The sequence below is a fragment of the Alligator sinensis genome, unplaced genomic scaffold (assembly GCF_000455745.1).
Source record: "Alligator sinensis unplaced genomic scaffold, ASM45574v1 scaffold1318_3, whole genome shotgun sequence".
Taxonomy (NCBI): domain Eukaryota; kingdom Metazoa; phylum Chordata; order Crocodylia; family Alligatoridae; genus Alligator; species Alligator sinensis.
The window spans coordinates 831936-842413 of record NW_005842634.1 but is presented as its reverse complement, the minus strand read 5'-3'; the positions used below and the strand labels follow the sequence as shown (position 1 = coordinate 842413).

General features: G+C 44.0%; 1 protein-coding gene across 5 annotated transcripts in view; it reads right to left on the bottom strand.

The window, feature by feature from the left end:
- The window catches only part of MTHFS (methenyltetrahydrofolate synthetase), a 45423-nt gene extending 35359 nt beyond the window's left edge, over positions 1-10064 (bottom strand). The window contains exons 1-2 of one of the 5 annotated variants that reach the window (XM_025215249.1): positions 9645-10064; positions 7923-7985 (exon numbers count right to left, since the gene is read on the bottom strand). In XM_025215249.1, the coding sequence (XP_025071034.1) occupies positions 7923-7985; positions 9645-10064 (483 nt within the window). Of the gene's footprint in view, positions 1-81; positions 295-431; positions 570-5618; positions 5640-7922; positions 7986-9644 lie in introns of those variants that run through there. The other 4 variants (XM_006033449.3, XM_006033448.3, XM_006033450.3 and 1 more) reach the window with 4 other exon arrangements.
- Positions 10065-10478: the final 414 nt, after the last annotated feature.

Genomic DNA, 10478 nt, shown 5'->3' with positions numbered 1-10478 from the left:
GCCGGGCCGCGCCGGCCCCAGCAACATCATCCCAGCCAGGGCTTGGTCTTAACCCCCCGCCCCGAGGATGGCGTTTCTTACAGGCCGTCCCGGTGCTTCCTTGTGAAAAAGGCCTTCCTAGTATCCAACCTCAACTCCCTGGACACCGCTGCTCCTTCTTCACCACCGGCTCCGCGCCACGCGGGGTGGACACGAGCATCAGGCCCCGCGCACCCCAACCGGGGTGGCCGACGTGCCACGACGTGCCGTTGTCCGCCCCAGAGAGAGACCGCTCCCTCCCCATCCAGGTTGTGGGAGTGGAGGGGAGGGTTGGCACTCGACCCCTCAAACATTGCCCGCCCTGGTCTAGCTTGTAAGCACCCTGCTGCTAAATCCCCTCTCCGTCTTCTCTTCTCCGGATCAAATAAGCCCAGTCCCCTCAGCCCCCTCACCATTTTCGTTGCTTTCCGCTGGACTCTAAATTTTTCCATGTCCTTTCTGCAGTGGGAGCGGGCAAAACTGGACGCGATGCTCCAGACGTGCCCTCGGCGGTGCCGAATCGCCTCCCTAAGTCTGCTGGCAGCGCTCCGACTGCTGCAGGCCAGGATGCTGTTAGCCCTCTTTCCGAGGAGGGCACACGGTCGGTCGGTAGGTAGGCAGATGGGAAACAGTCGTGTGCATGGGCAGATCCAGCATTTTGAGGGTGGGGGGCGGCATGCAGAGGGTGAGGTGTCTCATCGGACTGAAGACAACAGGTGTTTTTCCCCAGTTCAAAATAAACTAGAAGTTTTACTCCTCTGCTAGGGGCCTTGGGCTGTGATGTTCAGTTGAAGATCAAAGCAAAAATATATATAACTACACTGTAGTGAGTTAACAACAATTTGCCCAGCTGTGAAATAGGTGCTTCGGGACCAGGAGCAGCAAACAGATGGGTGAATTGTAGAAGAGGAGCTGAATGGGTGAACATCAAGACCGTTCAAAAGAAGAGCGGGTCATTGAGGCCTGTGGGATGAAGAGTTTAGAAGGTGTAAGGTAGAGTTTAATGAGCCATGAAGTCAATGGACTCCCTCAGCACTGCCTGATTAGCAATGCTGCTGCCATTGCCAAGCAAGTGATTTTAAACTTTGGGCGGACCAGGAATCCAAGGAGGTGCTAATGCCCTGACGCACCTCCCACCCCCACTTCCATCCCTTCCACGTCTTGTTTAGAAATGTCATGGCTTTTAAGCTATGCTGCAGGCTTTGGGCTTATGGTTGGTGAGATGTGAATGCCAAGCATAACTATGTTAAAAACACTTTGGGGTTTGTTATTTTTCCTCCACTTGTTGGTACGCTAGAAATGTTGTCCTAGATCACAGAGTTGACTTGCCCAGGAACTGAGGTGGTAAAGGTGGCTCGGTTTGTACCTTTGTGTTGCCTCAGTCCTCAGGCCAGTCTAGAACTAGGCTGGCTTGTCCCATAATTTAAGGCAGCCTGAAGCTAACTGCTATGTGTATGCACAGCATTACACAAGCCCTACAAGTGCAAGACTTTTCAACCCACAGCAGGGTTAATTTTGGGGACCCAGTGCCAAGGTCTGGTTTCAGGATCCTACTCTTTCCTAGACAACCACCCAAACCCACAGGTATAATGCACTGGGGGCCCCTGACCAGCATAGTGCCCCTTGCAATTGCAGAACCATCACTTAACGCTTTTATACTTAGCACTGATCAGACTTTACAGAGAAACCACCCTTGTCCCAGTTCTGCAAAGAAAGGGGAAGTACATTTTAATATAATTTTAACACTTGTCACTCAAGTGATTTCCTACCTGCATAATAGCCAGTTGTGGCAAGATAACAAAAGTTATCTAGAAAGTTTGGGGAATTCTTTACAGAACAGGAAAGAGACAAGGACTTTCTTTCAATTTTTTTTGGCTTTGTCTCCTCCTTTTCAGACTGTCTTCCGCCGTACATACTAGGAAAGTATGTTTGGTTTGCATATCTGTCTCCCAGTGAAAAAGATAGGAACTCAGTCATTTAGCTTATGTGATCTGACAAAACACTAGCAAGCATGCAGCAAAAGAACAATCCTCCAGGTAGGGAGATGGCATTAGAAGGTCTGATGGGTCTCTGCCTGTGGTGTTCTCTGATATCCTGAAACCACCTGCTAGCTACTGCTCTTTCCTGCTGCTGTTTGAGTTTCTTATAGTTACATAGTTGGTAGGGTTGGAAGGGACCCGAGCAGATCATCAAGTCCGACCCCCTGCCATGGACAGGAAAGAATGCTGGGGTCAAACGACCCTGCCTAGGTGATTATCCAGCCTTCTTTTAAAGACCCCCAGGGTAGAAGCAAGCACCAGTTCCCTTGGAAGTTGGTTCCAGCTCCTAGCCGCCCTGACTGTGAAGTAGTGCCTCCTGATAGCTAGCCTGAATCTACTTTCCGTCAACTTATGGCCGTTATTTCTTGTTACTCCCAGTAGTGCTCGGGGGAACAGGGACTCTCCTATTGCCTGCTAGTCTCCCTTGGCCAGCTTATAGACGGCCACCAGATCTCCTCTCAGCCTTCTCTTCTCTTTTCTAAAAACAAGGCATGACCATTTCACCAATAATTTGTGACAGCTGTTGTGATGTCTTAAACAGCTGTGTCTGTGGGGTTTTGGTGTGTGTATAAACACACACACACACACACACACACACACACGTATGTACATACAGGTCTGCAGCAGATGTGGCAGGGGAAAACTGCATAACAGTAGCAAAACCAGTGCCAGCAGCATTAATACACTATGACTATTAATATACTATCTGATTTCCAAGTATTGTAGTACAGCTAGTACCTGTTGACGTTACTCTAGTCTTTTCCTTAAATACGGGACAGATAAAGATTTTGCTCCTGGCAAAGGTAGATCATAGTCCTACCATCCTTTGCTTACATCCAGGTCTCAGCAACAGAAGGCAGGTGCTAGAACTTTTGCACCTTCTATCTTTAATTCTATGCTTAAAAAGGGGAAAAAAGGCCATGTCTGGCTTTTTGTGTTTTAATTAAAATTCTATAGTTTCATAATTTAAAATATATTATTTGATGAAAGAAAATAAAGTTGTACAGTAAGTACTGTCTGAAAGTGAATAAGATTTTTGATCTCTAGGGACTACTATACAAATAAATACATTTCAGCATTTATTTAGAAAGTCATTCCTCAAGGTCCTCAGTCCATCTTGTCTGGTATCTTTCTTCCAGTGCTGCTCATCGCCAGATGTGTCAGAGGAAAATGAAAAATCCACATCCTGTACAATGATCCTCCATTACATATATTTTCCATCTAATATATTCTTAATGCACACATACTGATGATGTTGTTATTTGTAGCCATGTTGGTCTAAGGACACTGGCAGACATGGTTCTTTGGGTAGATGGGAGATTTTATTAGTCGGACTAAATAGTTGGAAAAATTGTTGTTTGTAAGCTTTCTGGCACAAACACCCTTCTTCAGGCTTAGGGAGAGTTTACTGGCGATTTGTGTGCTCTCCTGGGTCTAATAAAAGATATCGCATCTAGATATCACATTTAGTTGGTCTAATAAAAGACATTACATCTACCCAAAGAACCTTGTCCACATATTGGTGATACATAGGCACAAATACTGGCTAAGCAACCTGAATTCATGCCTTTGAGGGTCCAGATTTTCCCTTATTTTCCTTACACTGCCTTGGGTCAACAACTACCTGTACTGCTTCAGGTCTTGATCATCATAGCTCCAATATGTCTACAAGAAAGATATAAACAGTGTTCTCAAACTTTTTAGACTCAAGGGTCACCCTTTAGTGGACTCAAGGCACCCCTCCATAACTTTTGCAAATTGACTGGCACCCAATTTCAATAATTAATTTATACATTACAGAGCTTACCTCCCTACACAGGGGCTGGACAGTAAGAGGTAGGAGATTGTTCATGCAGGGACAAGTCTGAGCCTGGCTTATCTGCTTATCTCCTCACACCTCAAGGCACCCTTCAAAAGGTACCCCAGGGTGCTCTAGCACCCTAACTGAGAATCACTTCTCTATGAGATTCATCCCATGAACCTGGGCCTGCAAATCCCAGATGCCAAGAAGCCATATGGGACAAATGTCTCATTGAATCCTGAAGTATGGCCAGATGTGGCCTTCTTCCACATGCTCCAAGGGTCCTTTTCCTCAAGAGCCCTAAATTACTCCCAAGACCTCTACTGTAAATGAATGTTCCCCCTGGCACTGTGCAGTATCCCATCTTCAAGTAAAGGAGAAACTGAAGGAAACGATGGTTCTAGCAGTTTTTAATACTTTAACACTTCAAAACCCCTCCAGTTCATTTGGAAAACATGCCACCTGCAAGAGCACATCTTCCCAACACTATAAAACTCCACAGGAGAGGGTCTTGGAAAAAAAGTGGTGTCCACAGGATCACTGATCCCCACGCACACCTGCACATGCTCCTTGTCCTGGTTTATCTCTCTCCAACCCTGTAGGAAAGAAAGTCCTGACTCCCATCACCTGTTACCACAGAAACAGTCCTGGCTGCTACAGAAAAACCTAGAATTTCCCTCCTTAAGTGCCACAAGTACTGTTTGAAGCAAGTGAAAAGCCTGATTCAGTTCAAACAAACCCACTACAGACTGTAAAAGCTTGCAACAGGTACAGGGTGTTCCCCTGACATTGGAGAGACTTTTGCCTCCAAATATAGTGTCTATTACATCATTTCCCCAGGAAAAGTATATGTTTATATGAATGACCAGACAGTGCTACAAAAATCATACAGATTGGCTTGTAAATTACTTTCTTTTCAGATCAGGCCTGGATTTTCACTTTAGCCCAGGCTGGCTTTTGCAAGAGTATGCAATCCAGTGATTCTCAACCATGGTGCCTGTAACAGGTCACCCTCCCCAGCACCATCTTCCTGGTCATCCGCGCCTTACATGGAGCGCCTTTGGAGCCTTCTTTGGAATTCTTCTGTCCCACCCTAATCTCTCCTGCCACGTCTTGATAGAAATTATGATGCGAGCAGGAGTCTGCCTATTATATTGGGTATGTTGGGGTCTCTCCTAGGATGGCCTGACCCCCTTCTTTTTTTCCTCTATCTAGGCCTCCCCATCCAAACCCACTAAACAGGGTTTGACTCCGAGGCTCTAGCTTTTTCTTCCCGTGCCTGGTGGCTCATGGCTCCCTTTTCTGCTCCCTTCTGGAGCCTGGCACTCCCTGACCCAGAGGCACGGGCACTGGCCCCACAGCTAGGGGACTGCAAGTTTGAAACCAGGGTGCAACCCCAAACCTGCACCCTGACAGTCAAAACAAAATATAGTTGTACCCCAGGTGCACCAGGCCTCCCTGGCCTTTTTAAGATCATCCTTTGAGTGCTGGGGTTTGTGTCACCCCAAAACTGCGCCCTTACTGGCACTCAGGCTCTGCACAGCCCTGTGTCGCTCTGCACCTCACTGGCACCAGGGTGTGTGCCCCCAAAAGCTGCGCCCTCACTGGTGCCGGGGTCCCCACTCCATAGTGGGTCCCCATAATGAGGCCTCTTCCGGCCCCTAATAGCCTCTCCCAAACCACCGGTCTTATACAATAATCACAAAAAAAATAAATAAATAACTGCGTGATAGATCGAGCAAAGCAGCAGGTCAGCTTACATGAACCTGTTTCGTGCTTCGGCTCTGCAACATCAGCTACAGTCCGGGCTGCGGTGCAGCCGCCACCTCTCAGGGGCTTCTGTAGCTTCCCCCTTCCTGCCGTGGACCACTCCCCAAGCTTCTTCGTGGAGCTCTCAGAGACCACCACTTCCCCTTCAGCTGCTACCCCTCTACTGCCATTGAACCCAGGGTTCTTATAGTCCTGCCTCTTCTGGTCAGCTGACTGGCCATCCAGGTTCCGCATTTAACCCCTTCCCCACCAGCCCTCTGTGCCCAGAAAGTTCTGGCCTTAAAGGGGCGAACCTGCTTCCTCGTTACAGGGCTAGGATTCCCTGTTACAGTGCCACAGCCCCCTGGGGTGCTCTGAGAACCTTTCAAGGGTGTTATGTGGTTCCACATAATGTTAGCACTGTTAAGCATGCAAACATTATTCACAATATAAACCCGGACATTCAAACAGGAATCCATTGTGCTAAACACATTCTGACCTGCTGTGCTCTTTCTCAGTTCTTTGCAACAGAAGAATTGTTCTGTTACTTTTCTGTGGTCAAAAAACCAAGTAAAAATGAAGAACTGGCATTTTCCAAGGGGTGCCCTGAGTCTAACATGGTTGAGAACTACTTATCTAGCACACGTGATGAAACTTAGTAAAAATAAGCCTCAATTCTAACTCCATATATTCTTTAAAATATATTTTTTTCAAAACTCATTGTCCTAAAGAAAGAGGGGATACCAAAAGTTTATTAATTTCAAATATTTTTATTGCACTTCACCATGTAAAAAACATCTCTTTAAAAAGAAATTAAATGGCTACCTTACTGCAGTTTATAAAGTAGCAACTGTACATACAAAGAACCTTTTTTTAAAAAAGAAATTATTAAACAAATGCCATTGAACTGTCAGTAAACAGGAATACACATTTCGTGTAACTGGCCAATATTTTAAGTTACTGGTTCTATTATAAGTATTCAATCTATTCATAAACTCTGATGCACTTACATAAAGGATGTTTATCTAGTTTTCTTTTAGTGAAAAAATATATTTTGTTTATAATAAAGTTGCAATAAAATAAAATAAGCAGTTGTTCCCATCCCATAGCTTCAGGCCATGTGTTGCCTGTGAGACCCTCCAATATTATTTCTAGCTGTAAGAACTGAAAATATTAAAACTAAAATTGACAGGGAAAGCAAATGATGATGCAAATAGCGGTGCATTAATTGTTTAGTATTGTTGCCTATGGACCAATGAAGAGTTGGGACCATAGCAATAAAGCAAGATGCATTTACAAAACAATTACAATTCACGCTGCCCACCCCCAACTAGATCATGCTTATAACTCAGTGCTCTACTACATATGTGCAGCACAACAGCCTAGATTGAATGAACATGAATAATTAACTTTTTCCTAAAAGCAGTTTCTCCTTGACTGTTCTCCTTGACTTATATTGGCGGGCTGGTACTCTTCCTCTTCCATACTGGAGGACTCCAGTTTCTTCTGTGGTCAAAGAAGCCACATTGGGCATATTGATTATGTATGTTCATAAATTAACAAAGTAAAAACAAAAAAACCCCTCCTTTATTTTAGCCTTGGTGAAGTTATTGAAAGGAAATCAGTGCAATGAGTCATGCCTTGACCCCAGTCGGAACAATAGCTGCCAGTGCATCACAGGATGTGTGAAGCCTACCGGACCAAACAATGTATACCTGCTGGCTGGCATTGCTCCGCCTGACATCAGAAGAGCAGTGGCTAGCAGGATAGAATGATCAAGCCAAACTGAAGGTATGAGATGCCCACTGTATAACCATCCCGCAGCACACAAATGTCTAAAGTCACGCAGGAACTTCCTCACCAGCACCCAACCTCTTGATGCCACACCCAAGAGGACACCTACAGATGAGGAACGAGCGGCTGAAGAAAATACTTGACAGCGGAAAAATGGACAGTCCAGCAGCTGAGTCCTTACTACCAGGGGCTGATGAGCCATGGCAAAGGTGGTGCTGTCTCAACCTCCACTCAAAGGAACTAATGAAGAAGTGAGGCCATACCATTGGTTCAACCACCCATGACTGCAGCACAGAGCCTCAGACTATGCAACACCTGCTGCAAGGCCCACTGCTTGAACACGTACAATGAAAGACCTCACAAAGTAAAACCAATGAACACAAGCATGTGTAATGAAATGGTCAAATGTATAAAGACACGTGAAAAAGGAGAAGAATATCCAGTTGATGCATGCAGGAAGACAGGTCCATTTTTTATCAATAATATTGACTGAAGAAGGAGAAAACAGCCATGATTCTTGCCTTCACGTCAAATAAGGACAGCCACGATTTCTGATCCTCAAACTTCACAAGGAAGCCGTTTTCCTATAGGAAAAAAACAAAACAAAAACATGGTTATTGCTTTAAAATAATAAGCTTATGTGCAAAGTGCATTGTTGTCTTCTGACTGCAGTTCAACAGAGGGTGACATAACCTGGTGCCTACAATTCCAGTCAACTAACTTAGAAATAAGTGAACTGTGCTCTAAAAACAATAGTTGAAAATATCCACACTTCATTCAATGTCTGCCTTATCTCTGGATCAGATCATGGTCAAGAATATGTCCTTCCTGCCTGCTCTCTCTGGGGGCAGGATCATATGTAGGATGGAAATACATTTCTTGTTTTGGGCCAGTCTCTGCAAATAACATGCCCCAGCCTCTGTTTCAGGTTTAATATGTTTCTAAAGAATTTCCTTTCAACCTCATTGTTCTGAGGTGATGAGGTACTTCTTGGAAATCCCTAATACTGCCAGACACAGGGTTACCAGAAACTGCTGTTGACCTTATATAGATTACTTCACTTCAAAGAAATTGAGAGATGAACCTCTGAAAATAGACAAGGAAGCAGCAGTAATTCTTCTTACCAAAAAGAGGTGGCTGAAGGGAAATGGAAGAGAGAAAGAAAAAAAGAGAAAGAAAAGGAAAAAATAATGGGAGAAGGCAGAAAAAGAAAATCAGAGAAAAAGAAAAGAATCCAAATTTCACAATTGTAGATGACATTACAATTTAAAAATAACTCCATTCACAATAGAATCAGGACCAGAGAGGATGGATGAAGAAAAATCTAAATTTGTAAATAAGAAAAAAGAAACTAGAAAAAGAGAAGAATCAGGGGAATACCGGGCTCAGATGTCATTTGCTTGCTACTTCCCCTAAACTCCTACAGAAACCCATGTTTGCATGCTGAAACCTGCAAAGCAGGGGAGTAAAATTTTAAGCAGGCCTCCATCTGTATAGAGGTGTTCCACTGAAAGGTCATGATGCACAGGACGAAGCAACATACTACTTTTCCATATGTTTTACTCATATTTGACAAACAAATGGAGATCCAGAGAATATCTTGGCCAGTTTCCATTCAAACAAATAGTCTCAGTGCATGAAGAGAGCAAGCAGGATTTGATTCCAATTTTACCTGACTATCAGATTGTACAAGTAAACTGACATGGGATGAAATCTTGGTCTCACTGAAGTCATGGCAAAACTTCTATTGATTGCACAGGGTCAGGATTTCAATGCTGAAGTGTTCCCATTCCCATGCCGTTGACTGCTATTAAGTTCTGGATCAGGTTCTATAAATAAGCATTACTACTGCACCATTTCACTAGGGGCTCAGTTTTAGCTTTGGCTTTAACAAAGTGTGGTACAAATGACCTGAGTCTTACTTCAGTGGTTTATGCTGCAGCAAGTACTCTAAAGAAGAGTTTTGCCTTTCTACATTTTAAATCTGAAGAAAGATATTTGCTCTATGAGGAATTCAAGGTATGCGAAAAATGAATTAAACTGGCAAATTCTAGTAAATCCCTGAACAAGCTTGATATGTTGTTGACAAAGGCTTTAAAGACATTTTTTTTAATTCAATTTTGATTTATTCTATGATGAAAATGCTAAAATACTGGACTACTCAAAAGAACCCTGCCTGTCTATGCCCTTAGACCAACATGGCTACAACCAAAAACCCAGCAAAATACTGGACTCAAACTTACCCAACCTCCATTTGCCTCTATCCATTCAGCCTTGTTGTTCATGATGTATTCTGTGATGAAATATGAAATCTGCTCTTTATTTTCTCCTGTAAGCTGAGCTCCATGCTCTTGAAGCCTCTTAGTGACAATTCCTCCAAACATAAATATTGTCAAAATCCGTCCCCAGTTGGTATTGCCATCAGCAAATTCTTGCTCCATGACTTGGGTGAAAATTCTTCTGGCAACATCTATAGATGAAAATTCAAGTGTGTCCAAGAATGGCTTTAGATTCTCTTCAGTTTCCTTTTGCAAAGAGGATGCAATGTTTCGTAAGACATGAGCCACTCTGCTTGGGGCTGGTCCAAGCTGTGATTCCTGAAGAACATATTTCAGATAATCTTGGACTAAGCAGCAAACATAGCAGAACTCAGTGCTTTCCATTGAGAAACAAACTGGGAGAGAAAAGTGCAAAGCTGAATCAAGGAGGAACTAAGCCACTGCAAGTCTGACACTCAGTTTTAAGTATCGTCTAAGAGGGTGTTGGAATTTCTGCTCGCATTACAGAGGTTCCTGTAAAATCTGCTGACTTAAAAAGAACGTGTGGGTTGTGGAAGAAGCGAGAACTCGGAAATGAAAGAAAACCCTATCTAGCAGCCCACTGAGAGGCAGAACATCCTCCTAAATGATTTGTTACTTCTCTTAATGCAGGAAATGAGACTTTTCAGTCACAATACATGAGCAGAGGCCACATTCTCAGCTAGTGTAAAGTGAAAGCGTATCTGCGGGTCTGTGTAGCCAGAAACCTGCTGGGATCTGACATGTAGCTTATAAAAGCAAAGCCAACGTTAAAATACA